Source organism: Periophthalmus magnuspinnatus, chromosome 17 (genome assembly GCF_009829125.3).
Source record: "Periophthalmus magnuspinnatus isolate fPerMag1 chromosome 17, fPerMag1.2.pri, whole genome shotgun sequence".
NCBI lineage: Eukaryota > Metazoa > Chordata > Actinopteri > Gobiiformes > Gobiidae > Periophthalmus > Periophthalmus magnuspinnatus.
In genome coordinates, this window is record NC_047142.1 from 23021370 (window position 1) to 23043646 (window position 22277).

A 22277-nucleotide genomic window follows, 5' to 3' on the forward strand; every position below is an offset into this window, starting at 1 on the left:
AATTATAAGATAAGTGCATGTATGCTTTTGCTGGTCTAATTATACTGACTGGAACAGGCTATATGGACACATAACAAGACTTGCATAAATTATCCACTAACCAACCTGCTTTTATAAAAATGTACCCGTTGTTGCGTTCATTTTTCTTTTCTTCTCTATAGGATATTTTGAAGCATTTTACATCGCAGCCTCCATTCTTCTAAAAGCATTACAGTATTTTTAGAGAATCAAGTTATGAGAACATTTTGGCCTGTAATATAAAATTGCAGAATACCACAAGCATGAGGTATGTTCTGAGCTGAGCCTGATGGAAATTGAAGTTATGTAGCTGAAGCAGATGGAGAAAGAACAGGAAATCCCCTTTAATGGCATAAACAGCCAAAACACCAATAAAGGTCTGACTAAGTGAAGGAACACAGTGTACTTGTTTGGCAACTTTAGCTCCAGATAGGTGTTTATGATTCTTTCTGTTGGGGAAAAATGCTTTTATAATGAAAATATAAAATATGAAATGTCATTATTTTATAGTTTGTTAATTCTAAACTGCCTTATTGATGCTGGCGAATCTTGTCTTTTCATAGCAGCCTTTTTTTTCTCTTTTTTTTTTTAAGAAGAGAAGTAAATACACCTTTGTCAGTGAAGATATGAGATAGGTGTAAACAGAGCCCTCATCTTTGTATGCAGAACTTTGTACGCTTCATTCAAAATACAGCTCTGAGCAAAGCTAATGATGAGGAAAAAGCATTACAACATGTTCAAAAGTATAGGGCAAAACTGAAGACGAAATATAGGCAAATAATATTACTGAGGTGTTTACTAAGAGTACCATGGGCCTATTTTCTCTTTGTCGAAAACTGTCAGAAAATCTTTATCCTTTATCAAAATGTCTTTGATTGTCTTGACAGCTACAGAAAAACAGCCTCACTGCGGCTGATGTGCTGCTCAAAAACATTAAAACACATAGGGTTCACAATTTGACAGGACTGACAAGAAATTTTCTGCAACTTTCTGCTGCTATGGTGACAAACAGCTGATCAATACGCCCTGCCATGGAGTTGATGTGTCATTAGATATAGGACGATATCAGGGATTTTTTCAGTCACATCTCACATTATAACAACAAGCGTTTATGGCAGCACGTTGAGCTTCAGGCTATAGCAGATGTGTTGTTGACAGTTCAGATGAAGAATGATACAGCGACAAAAGCTGACAGACATGATAAATACAACCGAAAATGGCTAATCAATCACATGTAAGTTACAGGAAGTGGAGGAAAATAGCAGCAGGATCTTAGGAGTGACTCAGCACATGCAAAGAGCAGGATTGGCACTGTACTAAAATATGTGTGAGTCTATGTTTAAACTGGGCCTCAAGTAGTGATTTGGTGACGACAGGTGTGCAGACCAGGTGTAGTCATTTCTAGTTCTTCTGACAGGCCTGATTTAGCTGTTTCATTCAAATCAAATTATAGCAGACAGATTTTTCAACACGGCAACCTCAAGATTCGTGGCAGTTGTTTATCTGTCATGGTTCAACATCAGAATGACAGAAGGGAATTATGGGTGCTGGACTAAAATTACATTTATGTTTGTCACCTTAGAGACCCTTGAGGGTCCCCATTTTTAATGAACATAAAATCAACACATTTTTTTTTTTTCTGCTTTCAAAATTCAGGTCTCTTCATCTATTTCTACTCTACTCATATATGTGCAGACTTTATATATTCAATGCATAGCTATGCAAGCGAATTTTCCCATAAAGTACACCTGAAAAAAAAGAAAATATCATATTTTTAAATGTTTTGTAGTTCACTTCAGGTGTACTTTTATGGCAAAATCGATTTATCAAGTCTGCACATGTATGAGCAGAGTAGAAGTAGATAAAGAGAGAGTTTTGAAAGTAGAATAAAAAAAATTATAATATCTATGTGTATTTTATGGCCATTTGAAAATGAGGACTCTTGAGGGTCCTTAAGGTGACGCACATACCCTTTTGTTCTTGCCTCTGAACTGATGTGAAATGATAAATCATGGTATCATTTTAAAAGTGGACTAAATCCAGGATAGTTTGGAAAATTGCACGTAACTAAGCTCAACACAGCCAAAAATATTGATTTTAGAAAAAAAAAGTTGCTCCAAAGGATCCTTGAGGCTCCTCAGGTGACCAGAGGGATATATTTTTCACTTATGGTACAAAAATCGGGGATACTGCCCCTTTAACAATCAAAAGAAGATGATGCACCAAACTTGGCTATAAAGTTCCCCCAAAATGCTGACTAAGGCTGATCATGTATCAAGTCTATAATGTGATTTCCAACCTGAACACAGCCAAATGTCCAGAGCAGGGCATATTTCTTCTGACACAATCTGAACAGTAAATAGTGTGTGCAGAGCCAAGCTACAACAACCTTGGCTTCAGTCCAAAAATAGAAACATTGAAATATTGCTCACTGTAAACAAGTATGGGGGGATTTGACAAATGGCTGGCTTGACGAATAAATAACTTCACTGTGGTGCCAGATTATGAGTAAAATGACTCCAGCAGAGGCAGAGTGGACTGACTAATTATTTGTCCCACCGTATATCAACCAGCTAAAACTCCTGTCTCACTGCCTTTATAAAACACCGTATAGATGCATATGTATATGACCTACTTCAAATATAGGAATAAAACATGTAAGATCCATTATTCTCCACTCTCAGCATCTCTACCTCTATTTTTATCCGGTGCCATCCGAGAGTGCCTTTCTCCGGCTGTACTTACAGCCTACAGTATTCAAGGACGTTCTGTAGGCACCATTCACTGTGACTGGAACATCAACTCAACCTTTGCAAAAATATACCCTGAGTTGGAGAAGAGTCATGAATAGTTAAAGCCCAAGATAATACAAGACTAGGAAACATCTGTTTAGGTGTGGGTCTCATTTAGGCTCAAGTAACACAAACAATGAAGGCCAAAATGTGTGAAAGTATATCAGGATTTATTACTTAGTTTAAAGTTAAAGGTAATTGCTCTAGTGGATATTACTTTGTCAGGAATGTTCCACAGTTTTGAATTAAACTGGTGGAAAAAGTTCTCAATTTTGTTAGTTAAGTAAAAGATACTGGATACTGGAGTAAAAAAATACTCAAGTAAAAGTATCACATGAAATCTACTTATGTAAAAGTATTAAAGTACCTGTTTAAAAATGTAAAAAAGTAAAGGTATTTTGAGGTCTTATAAAGCTTCAAATGTAGTGATTTTGATAAAGATTTGTGCTGAATTTTGTTTAACAGAAACAACTGAATCAATATGTTATGTTTTTGTGTGTGTGTGTGTGTGTGGGGGGGGGGGGGGGGGGGTGCGTGTGTATGTGTGTGTCCTACAAGTGTTTTTCAACAACAAGTGTTTTTCAAGGTATTTGTAAACTATAAAAACACAAGATAGACACATTTAATGCCATACTGTGGAACAATCAAGCCAAAGCAGTAATAATTGTTAATTGTCTTTCTGTTGGTTAAATAAGTTTTCTTGTTCAGACCTAAGAGGCAACTGCTATTGTGATTTTGGGCTTTACAAAAATAAATTGAATTGAATAAGCTCTACATGGAGACCAGCAGGTAGCACACCCTCCACCAGCAGCATTACATACTGCACCAAGTCCTGCGGTGGAAACAGAGAGTCTGGGTTGTATTTTAACACATCTAGTAGCACATAGGCTGCAAGTGTGTCCATGTCAGTCTATCACGCCATCTGTTGGACCATCAATTCATTATCAGCTCCAATGTGAAATATGTTCCAATGACAACTCTCTAATTAAAACATGAAATGCAACAGACATTAACACAACAGGGAACTATACAGAGGTCACATCAGCAACATGCTCTCTATTTTCTGGACTTATTTTTCACTGATGATAGTCATAAAACCCCATAGCATTCTGTTCAAATTTAGGAATAAAATATCACCAGAAATTTAACTTTTGCAAATGCTAGAAATATTATTAGTCTGTCTATGTTTATGGGGCTAGGAAAGGTAGGTATTAATGAGAAAACCACTAGATGACATCACATGTGTGAATCAAACTAAATGCAACTCCAGGTATGTTTTTGCTGAAGTAACAACACTGTAACATGGATTAAAGCTCACTAGAATCAATTTTGCATAACATAGGATCTTTAACAAAAAACACTGCACACTGATAACCAAAGAAGATACTTCCCTGTAGTGCCCCCTGCAGGTAAAACCCACAAGGGCAGATGATACTGCACTTTTATCCTTAGTTTAAAATAAACCAGAGCTCTTTGAGGTTTAGAGATGACACTTAAGATGACACAGAGCGGCGGTATCCTGCGGGTGGATCCCAGAACAGCTCAAAATGTGCGGGCGACATATTTGTGACACATCAGCTCAGAGAGAACCTCCATCATTCTGTTTACCCTGGGCCCTGTTTATCATAAAAGCACTGGGGGCAGGATACACACCACAGCCCGCCTGGTAATCAGCTTTCATTAAGCGTGACACCAAAACACATATACACAAGTACGTATAGTCAGGCTACAAGGTTAAATCGCAACAGACTGCAAAACTGAACAGCCACAATTAGCAAACAGCAAAGACTTCAGTAATATAGAGGTAATATGATATAACCTGCAAATTAAATGTTGATCTAATCCCCTCGTTCATCCTGGAGTGAGGTTTCAAAGGATGGGCTATAGCTTTTAAAATGAAGGCAGGAAAAGAGTTTGTCCTGTCATCAAACATGAGAAAGAATCTTAGGTGAAGCATTTTCAACTTAAAGGTCCCATATTACACAAAATTGACTCTCTTGAGCTTTAAGTAATTTTATGATTTTGTAATGTTGTTAGTTGTGTCTTGTTTCATGCACAAATGTTTGAGTAACCCTTTATTATGAGTCTGTCTATGTCTCCAAAGCTCAAAATGCTCTTTGTGATGTCATGAAGTGGTAGTTTTCAAGGTGACAACTTTCAAGTTGACAACCTTTTACCTTTTGTTCAGTAGAGATTAGCAATTCCAGGGTTGAAATCATCCAGATTATTCTACTGAAGATGTATGGAGTTTGAAAACATAGTGGAGCACTTCCTGTTTTACCACATGACATCACAAAGTGTTTTCAAAGAGAAGATCTCAGCCTAAGTATGCAGGATTTGTGTGTTCAGCATGTGTGAATGAAACAAAACACAACTCTGTATATTCTTGATGCATGGGGACACCACATTATAACGTAAATCAGAAAACAGTGTAATATGGGCCCTTTAACTAGTCCAGATGTCCAACTCTGTAACGTTGTGAAAATAAGAAAATGTCCAGTCTCCAAAGGGTCTCATAAAACCTACTAAAACTGTATTTTGACAATTTTATTGATTTTTTTTCTTTTTAGACCAAGACTGACTTTGTTTCGTACCTGACAGTTTTGATGAAAACAAACTGAACCTTGGTCTGAAAAGAGAATCTATTAAAATAAATTAGCGGAAGACCAGATGAACCTCATTGGATCACTGTAGTTTGGCCCTGTACAAACATGCTCTGAAATGCAGTAGTGGAACATAACTAAGTAAAAATAGTAAAGTACTGTACTTGAGTATACATTTTAGGTATGCGTTTTTTTACTTAAGTACATTTTCAAGTGGATACTTTTTATTTTTGTTTCACCACGTTTGAGAGCAGGTATCTGTACTTTCTACTTACATTTTGAACAGGACTGAAAAGTGAAAGTGTTTTCATCAATGTCTGAGAGCTGCTGAAATGGATCGGGGGTTTATTTTTAACATGTTTGTAGTTTGAGCAAACAAAATACACAAATTAAATTGTTTCTGTTGAGCAAAATTCAGCGCAAATCTTTATCAAAATCACTACTTTACTTTTTGCTCTTTAAGTACATCTTTAAATGGGTACTTTGATACTTTCACTTAAGTAGGTCTTTTTTTTTCCATGTGATGCTTTTACTTTAACTTGAGTATTTTTTGCTCCAGTATTTGTACTTTTTCTTAAGTAACAAAGTACTTCTTCGACCACTGCTGAAATGCATATAATTCCTGTATTAGTTCAGCTCTTCATATTATATCTTCTTTGAAATACTACAAGTTTAAAACATGCACTGTGAACTGAAGCTTGGTTTTGAAAATAAATTGCAAATTAAATTGATATCATATCTTTCTGAAATATCACCACTCTTATTTTCCTCCAATCTCCTTCCACCCTGCACTGTACCGACCTGTTCCTTGACGGAGGCGAGAATAGCTGAGGTGGTTTCGGACTCCGAGCTGTCTCCGTTGGATGCGTTCAGGACGGGGCTCAACATGGTGGCAGCACAGGCAGTGTCAGACGCCACCTCAGGCACTGGCATACCTCCTGGAACATAACAAAAACAAACTCTTACTATTCTGAAGGAAGAACACGCAATGCCAACATGTCAAATGCTGCTGTGGAAGACAGGGATAACACAAATAAATACAGAACTACTGCAAACGACAGGGAGATATCTCGAAATTTACTTCTGCTGTGTGTATAGGCAAAAACAGCCACTAGGAGTCACAAGTGAGTCTGCAATGACAGTCCTATGCCTTGATAAAAGTCATTAACCTCTCACAAAATCTGAAAAAATGCAGACAAACCAAACTTCAGTGACAAACATATCGTGAAGTATACCTCAGCCAGCAGCAACACAAGTAGGAAAGATTAAATGAGTATAATTATAAAGCTATACTTTAAATATGCTTTTACAAACAAATCCTCATTCAGAACATCTAATGCATGTACCGGATACAAGGCAGATGAAGTGCCAAGGACACAAAAATATGCACTGAATGGAGCTGCGCTTAAACATTTTTGATAATGTGAGTTATTTGTATAAAAAGAAAAAACATTTTTCCATCCATACATCAGAGACCAATGTTGTACATCCAAACATGGCCACAGTGTTAAAAACAAAAACAAAAAAAAACAAAAAAAACTTGTTAAAGGTCAGGACAGACTAGTTTCAGTATTGATTTGTATTCGTGTTAGGCCTGTCATGATAATTACAGTATCGATTATTAAATAAATGAAAGATGGAACAATTTATTTGGTGGATCAATATTTATCTTGTGTACAATTTCTGTGCAGTAGTGGGGCGCTTTGTTTCATTTGTGTGTCACACAGTAATATTTGAGACGTGGAGGAAGAAGTCACTTCTATGGTACATTAAGAGTTCATATTTATATGTTGCAGCTCATGCCCTTTATGAGAAATAATGATAAAAGCGGACCAAAATGTACTAAAGTAAAAGTATTACAAGGAAAATTCTACTTTAGTAAAAGTTTTAAAGTACCCATTTAAAATGTATTGCTTTTAATCAATTTGTGCTGTATTTTGTTTAGTAGCAATAATTCATTCTTCCCCTAGCTACTACTTTTATATTGGTGTTTGCTCAAACTATGAACATGATCAGCCTTTTCAGCAGGTTTCAAACTATCATAAAAAATACTTTTAAGTCCAGTTAAAAAAATGTAATGAAGTAGAAAGTACAGACATCTTCTCTCAAATGCAGTGAAGTAAAAGTAAAAACTTAAAAATTTACTAGTAAAGTAAGTAAGTTGTTCTTTACTACTTACTACTTTTACTTTGTTACATTCAACCACTGGTAGTAATATATCGTTAAAAAAAAATCTTGACAGGTCGGTTATAGATTTTTTTGTCGTTCCTAGACCCCAAACGTGAGTACCATTGTTGTTTTATTCATTTGTTTACATGGTAAAATGTGCTGCTATTTTCCATTGCAGCTTCATTATCATTCAAGTCAACAAGTAACTTGTGGTGTGTTAGACATGCCATCACACATACACAGTGTCGACACGTAGAAGACGCACACAGACACATGGAGACACATGGAGACACATAGAGACACATGCTTGGTGCCGTGTGTCAGCTCCGATTGGAGTGAGCGGAGGAGGACACGGCTCTTCACATGTGCCGTGTAATCCTGATGCAGCCTGGAGATGGTGTAAGCGCAGCATCAGCCGTGTACGCACTGATGAAAGGCCTGTCAGGGATACAGGGGGAGAGGGGGAGAAGGAGGGGGACAGGACGGGGGAAAGAGGGTAGGAAAAGAGAGGGAGGGAGGAGTGAGATAGCAGGGAGAGAGGGACAAGGGAGGGGAACAGAACAGGGGAAAGAGTATGAAAAGAGAGGGAGGGAGGAGGGAGAGAGAAAGCAGGAAAGGAGAATGGGAGAAGAGAGAGAGGAGGGAGGAGAAAGGAGGAAAGGAGGGTGGGAGAAGAGGGGGAGGGAAAAGTGAGAGAGGAGGGAGAGAGGGACAAGGGAGGGGAACAGAACGGAGGAAAGAGGGTGGGAGAAGAAAGGGAGAAGTGAGAGAGGAAGGAGAGAGGGACAAGGGAGGGGAACAGAACGGGGAAAGAGAGTGGGGTAGAGAGGGAGGCAGGACTGAGAGAGGAGGGAGGGAGAAAGGAGGAAAGGAGAGTGGGAGGAGAGAGGGAGGGAAAGTGAGAAAGGAGGGAGAGAGAGAGGGACAAGGGAGGGGAACAGAATGGGGGAAAGGGTGGGAGAAGTGAGGGAGGGAGTAGTGAGAGAGGAGGGGGAAGAGAGGAGGAAAGAAGAGTGGGAGAAGAGAGGGAAAGAGGAGTGAGAGAGAATGAAGGGCGAAAGGAGGGTGGGAAAAGAGATGGAGGGAGGACTGAGGAGAGAGAGAGGGGGACAAGGGAGGGGAACAGAACCGGGGACAAGAGAGTGGGAGAAGAGAGGGTGGGAGGAGCGAGGGTGGAGGAAGGGGAAGAAACAAAAATAGGAAAAAGGAAAGAGAGAGAGACAGAGAGAGGGAGGGAAAAAGAGGAAAAGTTTACAGGAAAGGCTAAGAGAAACAGAGGGATCAAAAGTGGCTGTTACCCAACCCAAAGCACACAATAGGTCAGATCCTCCAGCTGAGATACTCCTGACCAAGATTAAAATTGAAGAAGAAAGCATTGAAGGATGGGTCAAATGCAGAGGACAAATGTTCATATAGGGACAATAAAAAGTGTCTTATTTGTCAAATTGTTTGTCACTTCCTGTCACCAGAAAATTTCAGCCTGATATGTTTCCATCACTCCTCATATGCACTCATTCTCAACAGTGTCTTTACAATGGTTTGATATTCACTTTTATAAAAACCTATTCATTCATACATGTGGTAAAGGGGGGGAAGTACCACAATAACCGCAGCAGTGGTCAGTAAAAGCTGCTAATATGGCTGACCTGCCTTCACTCGTCATCCATTTGGTAGAAAATCCCCACTGTTCTTCATCTTTCTTGAATTTTTTATAAGTCCCTCTCTTCTCCTTAGTGCTACTTCTATTCTTGGTCATATTTAACCCTCTTTCTCAGGCATCCCACATTAAACTTTAAACATTTTACGCTGCCTGCCCACATTCTAAATCATATAGAGATTGCGTTGTGTTATGACAATTATTGACGATGATGAATTACAACTACTGAAATCAACTTTTATTCAGTTTGATTAGGTTTGTTGGATGAAAACATTCCAAAAATAAATGAAAAATACTAGTATATAATGATGAAACAACTTACCCCATACACAGGGTTGGGCCAGTTCAACAACTTTGACATATGCTATTTCAGAAACTTCCTCCTCTGCTTTCCACCTTGTTATGACCTACCCGGACAGCTCCCCTCTTGGATTCATTCTGGTTTTATTAGGCAGCGGAGGGTGACAGAAGGAGGGTGACCTGAGGTTGTGGCTTTGATTTGAACCTGCGACGCATGAACGCACCTGAGCCCACCCACAATCCCATTCCCTTCTCCCACAATATACAGTCGCCCATAAAGACAATAAACGACCCATGTGGCCTTTTGTCAGCAGTGGTCACTTGGTATTCTATATACCCACACTTTTATAATCTCACAATGGGAAACCACCAGCATGTTTTACAGGTTGATTTTATACTATTTTTTACATAATCAAGCCTATTGACTGATCCTTAAAATAGTTTGCAGTGGGCCAAATGGGATTGTGATAAATTTTAGATTGTTGAGTCAAAGAAATCTTCCAAAGAAATGTTAAGTAGCATTTAATTTTTAATCAGATAGTCGTCTGTGATCTTTTTTTTTTTTTTTGATAAAAGCTGCCTTTGAAATCTATTTAGAGCAAACATCCTTGTCATATGACTGAGAGTGGCGTGTAATAATCAAATGGTTATTTAACATTTAACACTGATTGGCTTATCTTGTGCTGCCAAAAATAAAAAATAAAAAAAAATCCTTGGGGGCACGAAAATAAAATCAAATTTTCACTATAGAAATGATGTAAAGAGGAGCATTGAAGGTGATATTTGTAATTGTACACCCTTATGTGCTGCGACTCAAAGGTTAGCACTGTACTTTTTAGACGTTAGAACCCCCATAGAGATTAGGCGTAGCCTGCAGAGATCTTACTTCTCTGACATGTTAGCGCCATCTGAACTATCTCACACTCTGAGGACGACAGGGACTGGCCTCCTGCTGGTGCCCAGAGTCAGGACTAAACATGGAGAGTCAGCTTTTCAGTTTTATGTAGCTAAAACCTGGAACAGACAATGTTTAAATGTTCAGATCCAGGCTCAAAATGGTTCTGTTTATCCGTGCATATGACGAAAAGGTTTTTATGCTGTACTCTTTTCTTTTATTATGAATATTTATATTTTGATTTGTTTGTATTTGTGATTTTAATGTCTTTCTTTTTCTGTAAAGCAGTGGTCCCCAACTTTTTTATCACCACGGACCGGACGCTTGAAAATTTTACCGCGGACCGGGGGGGGGGCTAATGCTAATGCTAATGCTAATGCTAATGATTACACATGATACACATTTGACCCACAATTAAGTTAATAGCAGAATAAACCACGCTTACCGATCAGGAACAGCATCCAGTCCATCAAAACATAAGGTCCCTTTACTCCTCAGTCCATCATGAGATCTTCACTCGGTTCCACGAACCGCTCCGGGTCCGAGATGCCTCTAGTTTAACTTGTACAAACATCCACAGTGTCCTCGGTCGCGCACTTCCTTTGTTTTGTCCGTTTCGTCATGTTTAAAACGCAAAACTGCTGCGTAAAATTACGCCATACGCGCGCATAATTTTACGCGTGGATCTTTATATCCAGTCTCGTATTTTTACGCGGAGAAGTGACGGAACAGATTTCACTTTCCTGCAGCAGATTGGACATGGAGGCTCTAACTTCCTTTGTGGACATAATTTCTTGACTGGATTATATTCTCTGGACCTTTACGGAACAAATGAGACCAACTTCGTGTGAATATGTTGATGTTTGACAGAACCAGAGCGCTCAATGGTAAGTGAAGTCCAGATTCACATTTCTGACTTCTCTGTAAAAACGTCTTTCCTGTCAGCACTGTGGTGATTCGAGGTGTAAATGGTTTACATATTCAGAAAAATGAATGCCGTAGCTTTCATTTGATGTGTAGAATGTTTGTGTGGGTGACGCAGAAATACACGTACATTGCTGTAACGTGTAACGCGGGCGGGCCGTCGGAACGCTAAGTGGTTAAGTTGTCGGCGCTCAAGTGACGGAAATGTAACCGAGATAATCCGGTCATTTTCAAAATAAAAGATTTTTCAAAATAAACGATTGTTCAGACTCAGATAATAAATACAACAGAAATAATTAATTATTTCTTGGACGGCCCGCGGCCCGGTACCAATTGATCCACGGACCGGTACCGGTCCGCGGCCCGGTGGTTGGGGACCACTGCTGTAAAGCACTTTGAATTACTTTATGTACTAATTGTGCTATACAAATAAACTTGCCTTGCCTTACAGACTTACACAACAGTCAAACTAAAATCATTAGATTACATTTTTTAAATTCATAATCTGTTGAATTTATCACTGTACAGTTAACAGGACAGAGTAGTGGTTTGAGTGGTCTCTCCCAAATCCAAAGTTTAGTGGTTCAATCCCAGCCCAGACCATTTTTTGCTGACATCATGTTGTATTTTATTATCTTTACATCTTTTTGTATCTTAACTCTCTAAACTTTTTGTTATAAAATTGACATTTAAGTCTCTTTTTAATCATCCAAACTGCATATTCTCCTTCCGTTCTTGAACTTTCTGCTGCAACAAATTTCCCCATAATATGAAAAACAAATGTTCTCTTATGTTATCTTGCCTCGTGCGTTGTTTTCAGAGAGACTGTTGGATTGGCAGTCACTTTCCATCTGTCAGACTCAGCACGGATGTGGCCACAGAAATAACCTAATAACACAATAACAGAGTGGGGACTAAAGAGTGAATGAAAAATAACACATAAAGCTCTCAGTGGTGGTGTAACGTCATTTTATATAACAAAATGGAATAAGAAAACTGCAATTTCGAAGAACAGTTACAAGTTCCCTCTCATGGGGAAAATTGTGTGTAATCCTGTTCTGGACTTGATGTGCCCGTATCATCGCAAATTATTATTATTATGCAAAATGCTTATCATTTTACAACAATAATGGGCTATATATGATGCTTCCGTATATATATATATATATATATTGTCCATACATTGTCTGTCTTGTCTATAACTGGTGATTTTAACTATGCGGACGAGACCAGCAGCCAAATATAGGTCAACTCCCCAGCCTTGACTACAGCACTGACCACTACAAAGCAGCTTTCCCCAATAACGACTGGATGTAGGTTATCGGGCTCTGCATCCCAGCCACAGACAAGATTTACAATATGGATTAGGCCTAAAGGCTTTATTCCCCTGTAGTGTAATCTTGGGGTTTTTAGAGTCTATATTTATGTGTGTGGTATAATGCAGTAAGTATTTAGGGCTACATTTCAGAGCGTTAATCTCTGGCGTTGTTGTAACATTGTAAACGCAGAGCTGACTGACATGGGTGACATGGGGAATATTGAGTATAATCTCTGGACACTTTAATCTCATCAGTGCGGTTTGAGACAGCAGTCAGCGCACATCTCAACGTGATCAACATTTATTAACCAAATAGAAGTGAAAGTTACAGCTGCATAAGTAAGAAAGTTCGTATAAAGGACTATTAATATTTACAACAAATACTAGTTTACCTCAGCAACTAAAACATACCATACTACACCATGGAATAATAACAAGCATGTCCTTCTCTGATGCCAAAATACATTACAATTTATAGTTATACTTCAAACACCACTAAATTGAATGATCAGAAATACTTATAAGCAGTTCCAGTTGTCCAAGTACATAGAGCAATTGTGGGTGGACAGTTGTACTTTGTTTTGTTTGGACATCTTAAAGCAGACCTATGACGCAAAAAAAATTGACTTTTCAAAGCTTTTAGCCATGTTATAGTTGTTTTCTCTTCTCATTTACCCTCTCAAAGTTGTATTTGGAGTGATTCGTGCATGTTTGAGCAATCTTGAATCGATTATTTCCAAGACGACACCCACTGCTCTCTACGTACTTCATTCTTCAATTTTATTTTCTTAATCGCTGATACGCGTAGGAGTCGGCGGCATCATGTAGTCATTTTGAAATCCGCTACTCGCTACTGTGATCTGCGGCTTTTCATAAGAGGGACCCATTGGGCATCAAAGTTTTCTAACGCAGGAGTCAGTGAACTTTTTATTAAGGCATTTTAGATGAATATTGCAATTTAAAATGTGCAAATTACAATAACACAAGCACACTAGATCTTCTTTAAAGGATAAAGGCTGTGGTAATAATCACAGATATAATTGCATTTAAAATCTATCCAAAGTTGTATTCTAATATATTTTCAGTAGAATATAATGAGCTGTTGTTTTTACTGTAGCTCCTATCGCAGCTATTACTTGTACAGCCTCTTACTTTTCCCAACTGTATTGACTCTCATCACAGCCTTGACAACATTACTTATTCTTATTCTTACATGTAAAATAAAAGTATCAAATCATTTCCCTCTTTCCTTAGAAGTAATAATAGTTACGTTCCTCAGAGTATGTGTATAAGCCTCACCCAGTGCAGTACGAGTGTGTAGTACTGCTCACAAAGGCAGTGTGGCGAGTCTGCTGTATGCTTGTGGGATGCTCCTGTTTGTTGTGTGTGACGGCCAGTCCCCTGTCGCCTCATTAGAACAAGCTGCGATGTTTTGTTTTTTACTCATCATCTGTCTCTTTGTCTAGACCCTGCACCCACAACTCCACTTTCAAACAATGCTTCAACGCTCAGATTAACAGTGTAATTACTACAGACGTTGGACCTATGCCGCGCTTGACTTTGATTGGTCCAAAGGTTCTGCTGCTTCCATGTTGTTACAGTCATCGTTGCTTGCATTACTCGACATTGCTATTGAGTTTGTGTTTGCCTGTGGAACGCAAACATGGCAAGTTAAAATGTGTTCATGTTAACTAAACGAAAAGAATCTAAACCTTTTCTGATGCCGAGCCTGCCTAGAATGCTCCATAGTAAACCTATTTTGCACAAGTTTCAGCAAAACCAAAACATTTCTATGGAGACCGACGGACCCTTCATCAAGAAAGTTTTGTAGTGCACCGACAAAGTGTATAAAGAAGTGGACTAAGTGAGTGTGACGTCACCCATAGCGTTCAGCTCCAGTCAAATGAAGGTCATCAAGTCTCGCAGTTATAGGGGCCAATTTAGAGTCGACTTCCATAAACTCAAATCCGACTGCGAGTATCATAGCAACCAAATAACCAATCAGGAGCGAGTTTGTTGAAGGTCTCGTCTTCCCACTCACATCGCTGGTTTGGCAGGGGGCGGGCAGCACTGTCAATCAAACCTGTTGCTAACACTAGCGGGAGTGACCTCGAGGAAAGAAGGAAGCTGATATGTCTCTTATTAATGTTCATATCTTGAGTTATGAGTCAAAGATGACGAGCTTGGCAGCAGCAGTTACAGAGAGAGGGACGACAGTTTTCTAGTCGATGAAGCCAGAAGCACACCCATGAACACTTACTTCGTATTTGCAATGCAGCGGCTAGCTGGTTAGCTATGTCCATTTATGTCTATAATCTATGAGTGCACCTAATCTTAAGAATTTTGTAGCGTTGTGTAAGCCCAAAGAAGATTTTCACTGCAAGATATGTTTCTCACTTTTTTACAATACATGAATGATATACATACATAATATTGTCAATGTTGAAGCAAAATCACTTTTATTTTTGACATGGGATGTCTGTAGACTCATGTAAATAATGTTTTAATGAAAACCACAGCCAGACAAGAAGATGAAATTATGCTCCACTGAAAAACTCTTGTTCATTTGCTAGGCAACAGTGTCCCACACAAAGTCGACAATTACTCATTAAATCTATTGAAGCTGGATGGACAGTTACCATATCAGAACCAAACTGGATAAAAGCCGCACCAAAATAGGCCTAAACTGCAAAATGGAAGAAGTTCTTTACATTCTTTGTCTATAAAACTATAACTGAAGTCCATTGGTGAATAAAGAATATGTTGATGTTTACCGGTCGGAAACGATGTAATAAAAAAATGTAGTATTCCAAGAAGTAGCAATAACCTTAATGTACAGCCTAGACATTAACTTCAAATGAGGAACCAAGCCAGTCATGCAGCAGCCCATAACTGCTTATACTAAAGCTAGAAAATGTACCACAGCCAGATTAACAGACATCTTAGTAATATTTGTAACATACGGGACATAATGTGAAACTCCATAGTACAAGTTTGTGTTCATTTGAAAGCCACGGTTGTTTTTTATTGTATTTCAATTAGCATTGCTACTGTGTGATCCGGTTTTAATTAGCAATGTGTTTAAGGTGCCAGGAATACTAGAGCCACCATCTCCAGGGAACAGTCACTTCACACACATTTGCTCTCACGGTGACTCATCCTCTGCCCACTCGGCTCCAGCTATCACCTTTATTATCATTATTTATGCACACTATAAAACTGTTAGAAGCATGAAAGTAATTTTAACATGTGCACACAGCAATTAAATGAAGACATTAATAAGCAGTGTTGGTGATTCTATCTAATTAATTATGATTTTCACCAGGAAACTGAAATATTCTTTGTTTGAATGAGATGGGCCATATCTGCCTAAAATAAATGTAAAATACATTTCCAGAGATTAGCAGCAAAAATATATAAAACATATATATCTATTTGATTTAATTTAAGTTACTGACAAAATCTTGCAAGCATGATCTGATTTATACATACATTACATACATCCCCAAATTACATTATTGCTAGGATCCAGTGTATGTTTTCCAGTCGTGATAATTGTGAATAGCTTATAAGGAGACAGAGGTTGAACAGGGACCCACTGACTCCTGTAACACTGTTCCAGGGATCTCAGTTTAATTACACTATTTGTACAGTTACAGTTTTATAACCCTCTGAGGTGTTACTGAACAATGCTTTCGTGTTTCCTTTTTGCTTTGCATCAAAATGAAGCAGGAATAACCCCCCAGTCGATTTCCTTTGTTGGTTTTCCCTTAACATTTTATCAGAATCTGCACACATCTCACACAGGGGAGTCTGTTCTCATCTAGATACATTAATGAGGGCATTACAAAACAGTCGATATTTGAATGGTTTAAGAATATAACATGAAAAATTGGTTTTGGAGAATTACCAAGCTATTGGAGTACTTTAAGAGAACTGGGAAATGCATGCATTGATTTGACAATATATAAGCTACTACTTTAAATCAAGACATATTGACATTTTACCATATAGAGCCTGAAATCCATAATATAATGACCATTCAATCATTTTATTGACTTGACATAAAACAGGAAGGCACTTTAATATTTGCTTGATTCAAATGTTCCAGTAAAGTCATCTATATGATGTATGCTTCAGTTGCACTAACCTGGGATTGAGTTCTTTCCGTTTCAATTCTCCAACAAATAATGTTGTTTTGTTTTTTGTTTTTTTATCTAATTCTACAACCACTATATATATGTGAGTGTGTGTGTGTGTATATATATATATATATATATATATATATATATATATATATATATATATATATATATATATATATATATATATATATATATATATATATATATATATATATATATATATATATATATATATATATATATATATATATATATATATATATATATATATATATATATATATATATATATATATATATATATATATGCACACACACACACGCTATGTTCTTGACTCTGGCTCCAGTTCACTTTCTATTGAAAAAACTGTCACCCCTCTCTCCGTAACTGCTGCTCTCATGCTCATAATTTTATAATTTTGCTCTGAAAATATTCATATTAATCCATGCTAATCTGGTGTTTTCTTTCCCTGAGGTCGCTCTCGCTAGTGTTAGCAAAAGGTTTGATTGACTCGCTGCTAAACGATTGGTATGAGTGGGAAAGGGCATTACCTTCAACAGTCACACTCCGGTTTGGCTCTTAATAATTCTATAGCCAAAGCAACAACATTTCCATGGAGAGAGCAGGTGGAGACATGGTTGTGGAGATGCAGGCCCACGCACAGTAAAGACAGATGTTTTTCAATGATTTTCAGGGCCCTAAAACATCAAAACTTTTTGTCTATTGTTAGGCTAAGAAGTTAGAGTGGGGTTTTAAATCTGAATATTTTGTGTCTCTTCTTCATCGTTCATTAAGCTTTTAAGACACTAACTGCTGCTCAGCCCTCATCGTGTTCAATTCCACGCACACACTCGTCGCTGCACGATGAAGAAATCCAGAGGAAATCATTTTGTAGCTGAGTCAATAAGAATATCCGGCGTCGTTTTATCCTGCAGCAGTGAACTAATCCAGGACTAGACCCAGATCATGCATATTAATAACTGTTTGTCTCAATAAAGTTATTTCAAGGACACCCTCCAGTCAGAACACGTCTCATATTTGACCATGTCTTTGGGGTGTGTACTCGACGCTCGGATGCTCACTTGGCTCCCCTCGCACCAGGAGCTGTCACATAAGACTGGCATATCTGCATGAGTCGTAGACGCTAACAAAGGAGACGAGAAGGTGACATGTGCCCCATTGACAAATCTGATTACCCCGGGGTGCATCTATTACGCAAAATTGACTCTTGTGAGTTTTAAGCCACATTAGAACATTGTTTCCTCCTAAAAAAAAACATACATGGAGTTATGTTTTGGATCATTCATATGTTTGAGTAATCAGTAATAAGTTAAGAGCTACTTTTTACCTTTGGTTCAGCAGAGATTGGCAATTCCAGGTCTGAAATCATCCAAATGACTCTAGTGAAGGTGTATGGAATTTAAAAACAAAGTGCAGCATTTCCTGTATCACCCCATGACATCATAAGGTGGAACAGAGTGTTTTCTGTTTGAGAGAAGAGCTCAGCCTAAATATGTAGGGTTTGTGTCTTAAACATGTGTGAATGAACAAAACAAAACTCAAGGTATGTCTATTATGAGAAAACAACATTATAACATCAGAAAATAGTAATATGGGCCCTTTAAATGTACACCGCCCTTTAAATGTTCTGCAGTATGACATTAAGCTTGTCTCCACGGGAATACGCAGGTAACACCACAAGTACAGCCATCACAGTATTGATGGTTTTCATGGTATTTTTGAGCAATAAGACACATGTACCTGAATCAGAGCAACACTGATAGGTTTAATCTCATATTGTTTAATATTTCAGGCAAAGTAATGAAGCAGGTGGCAGATGCTTCATCAGAAAAGTTCCATAGTGCACCTTTAAGTAAATATGAAAGTTAGAGTTGAAATAAATCTATTAGCATTTGTTTTCCTATAGTCTGAGACAGAAATACTGTAAAGTGAGAGAGGTGAGGATTACTGAGTGCAAAATCCATAATGAAGATGTTACAGGGATGTTTAAATACTGCCAGCACATTGGTTTGAACAGTCTTAAGCTGTAGGTTTAGCACAGCCGTGGGAGACCTCTGCTGGTTATGATTTGAGCAGTAAAGCGCCTGTGCCTAAGCCAGTCATTCACATTGTGTTTGACCCAGTATATGCCTAGTATTGTTTTTGTGACACAGTTTTAAAAGAACCCATGGTTTTCAAGCATTACCGATTTATTGAAGGGATTGTATAGTATGCTGGGGCTAATCCATCTTTACATAGACAAAAGGCAGACACAAATTCAAAAAGCGTTTCATATCCAATTTTTGACAAGCTGTCTTTGGCACGTCCTTGCCTCTCCAATAGGGGTGGTATATCGGTTATCAGTTAATGGCAATACTGGAGGACTTCCCCAGATATCTGTAAAAAAAAATTCTAATCTGTAACTGGACAACAAGTTGTTGGAGTGAAGACGATTCGCTGCACATCCAAGTTGCTTCACTCTTCACTCCTACAACTTTTTGCCCAGTTGACAGATTCAAATTTTTCTTTTACTATGGATCATACCTGGACGACTGAGGGATTACACAGGTACATGTCCGATATTGAAAGTTTTGCTGATATTTGACAGCAATATTTATTTATTTTTGCACTGCCCTCGGTCTGCCTGTGCCTATGTCATTCACGGTTTTACCAGATTTATCTTTTTGAACAGACACATGAGTAAAAATATGAATTTATATCCTATAAATACATTTTGTTATTATTTTTACAAAACTGATAGGTTAATTGTAAACTTCATTATAACTTAACATAAATTTGGGTTATACTATAGATTTTAAAAGCTTAATATCGGTATTGATAAATATCAGTTACTGTATGAGCCACTAACAGCAAGTCAAATATCAGATGTCAGTATTGGCTGAAAACATCCACAGGTGTATATAATAATGTATAATACTTCAGATTATGTAGATTTTAAGGGTGCGTCCACACTCCTGGTTTCAGTCAATTATCGTCCAAATGTAGACTTGGTTTAGTCCTGTTCTAGTCCTGGTCTAGTCCAGGTTTAGTCCCAATTTTGATCTGCTGTGTGTGCTTTGCCTCCCTTAAAGTGCATTTGACAGATTAAGATATTTATTTTTTATTACTTGGTTTGGTGGGATAGCACTTGAGGTGACTATTTATCATCATTTTAGTCTATATTTGTGAAAGTGGCAGTTTGTGAAGATGGAATATGAAAATGCAAAGACAATTTATGCATTAGGAAGGCATTGTTCTGACAGTTTAAGCATTAATTTAACAAACATTAAGGTGCTGTCATTTATTTTTATTTGTCAAATCATAAATTAAGAGAACTTTGGCCCTTGTTAACATTATGGTTGCTAGGTAACATGTGTCATATCTTCTGCACATGTCCAACAAGGAAGTAAAATCATAAACTAGAAACCAAAATTACAAAACCAGGAAAGACCTGGCAAATTCTTAGTAACACTTTAAATCTAATGATGTTAACTATGTCTTAGAGAAATTAGTAGTCTAAGCTGCCGTATGCACTTTAAGTCTAAAAAAGCAAAAACCTTGTTGAGCGCATCCTCCCAGTGGATATAAGTTAAAACGAAAACACATAACAAAGTGCTCACTCAAGTCTTGATCCTCCTCTTCATTACAAAGTATCCCTTGTTTAACGATACATCTCTGTCTCCAAACAACAGGCCCCCGGCAGCTAAAAATACGATCGCCATCATGAATTAAACATCTTTCCCTCAGATCCTCCGGGTGAGCAAGCGTCTTCACCACATGCGATAATTACAGAGGTTACAGTGACGGCGATAAAGAGTGGGCTAAGACAAATTAAAACTCACAACAGCCTTTTCCAAAACCACAGAGGAATTCACACTGAGCAATACAACAAAACTATTTAAGTGATATTCACATGATGGAATGAATACACTAGATGGCTGAACAAACTGGGGCATGTTATCTTAAAGGTGCACTCTGCAACTTTTCAACTTGTTTCCATGGAGAAGTTATTTTTGCAATGCTCTACAGTATGGAAGTTGACACGTTTATTTTGCATCTATTCATTTACATGTTTTTATTACTCAAAATACCTCGAAAATGTACTTCATTCCATTGTTTGTCTCTTAGAAGATGGATAGATTTAATGCCGTACTGTGGGGCTTTCTATGAAAAACAGTATTATTAACATGGAAACGGGCACCTTTAAAAATGCCATAATATATTTTAAGCATAGTATAACAAAAAAAAAATATATATTACTGAGCTACTGTCACCCCTAAGGAGGTAAAGTCTGCACTATTCTCTTTTAATGTTAATTTTATGATGATTATTTATGATTTCATTAGTTTGTATTGTGATATTAATGTCTTTCTTATTCTGTAAAGCACTTTGAATTACTTTGCACAATTGTTAGCGGTAACAATTACTTCTCTGCTTTTCACAATAGTGCCTCATTAGCTACTTTCCATAGTAGAACATAGTATAACTTGCTGGAAAATGTACTTATGCAGCTCTGAAACATCAAGAATACCATCTTAGCATAGACAATCTTTTCTGAGACTCTTCCAACCGTGTAATAAAATAATAGTACGATTGTGTCTGTTTTAATCACTACCATTACCAAAGCTATATATTTGCATAAACCATCACATCGCTGTAAGGTTGCGGCACAGGGAGGCCAACATTACAAAGACCTCCTGTAGTAGTTTCACAGCAGTGGCAGTATTAGCAGTGGCAGAATTAGCATTGGCAGCTTTGAGCGGCGCTAACACACACTAGATCCAGTAGCTATGCATAAGGTAACAACCTGCTTTGAACAGCTTATCCCTGGAGTAAGTGACATCACAGGAGACAATGTTAATTTGAGCAATGCAGCCAAGACCTCTGGAAAGAAAACTTGAGTTACTGAATGAGAAGTAGAGAAGACGTACTAATAAAGAATGTATTATTCACATAAAAAGATTAAATATTTGTGGGTTTGTTTCTTTGCCAGATCAAAAGGCTAAAATAAGTTCATGTTATAAAATGTGATGATGACATAATATAAGTTAGTGTGTAACTAGGGAGATTTGCTGATTTTGAAGTAAATCATCAAGCTAAAGATCCTAAAGGTTCTACATCACACAAAATTGTCTCTCGTGAGGTTTTAGCCATGTTTTTAATGTTGAGTGTTTTCAGTTTGAGAGAAAAATTCAGCTTAAATATGCAGGGTTTGTGTGTTAAACATGTGTGAAACAAACAAAACACAACTCCAGGTATGTTTGTGATGAGGAAACAACATAATAACATCAGAAAACATCATCAGCAGAGGTCAGTCAGAACAAATGCAGTTTCAGTACTTTATAGTATAGCTAAAGACTTCATTGAGCAATGTAAAGCAAATTGTACATACAGTATCAGCTGTCCTCCAACAACACATAAGGCAGTGTTGGTTGATTTCCCTCTGGACCCGCTGA

General features: G+C 37.7%; 1 protein-coding gene across 4 annotated transcripts in view; it reads right to left on the reverse strand.

Annotated features, from left to right (window-relative positions):
- The window catches only part of ctnnd2b (catenin (cadherin-associated protein), delta 2b), a 132422-nt gene that overhangs the window by 94079 nt on the left and 16066 nt on the right, over positions 1-22277 (reverse strand). For all 4 annotated transcript variants that reach the window (XM_055228278.1, XM_055228275.1, XM_055228276.1 and 1 more), the window contains exon 2: positions 6215-6351. In XM_055228278.1, the coding sequence (XP_055084253.1) occupies positions 6215-6346 (132 nt within the window). In that variant the 5' untranslated portion in view covers positions 6347-6351. The remainder of the gene's footprint in view (positions 1-6214; positions 6352-22277) is intronic.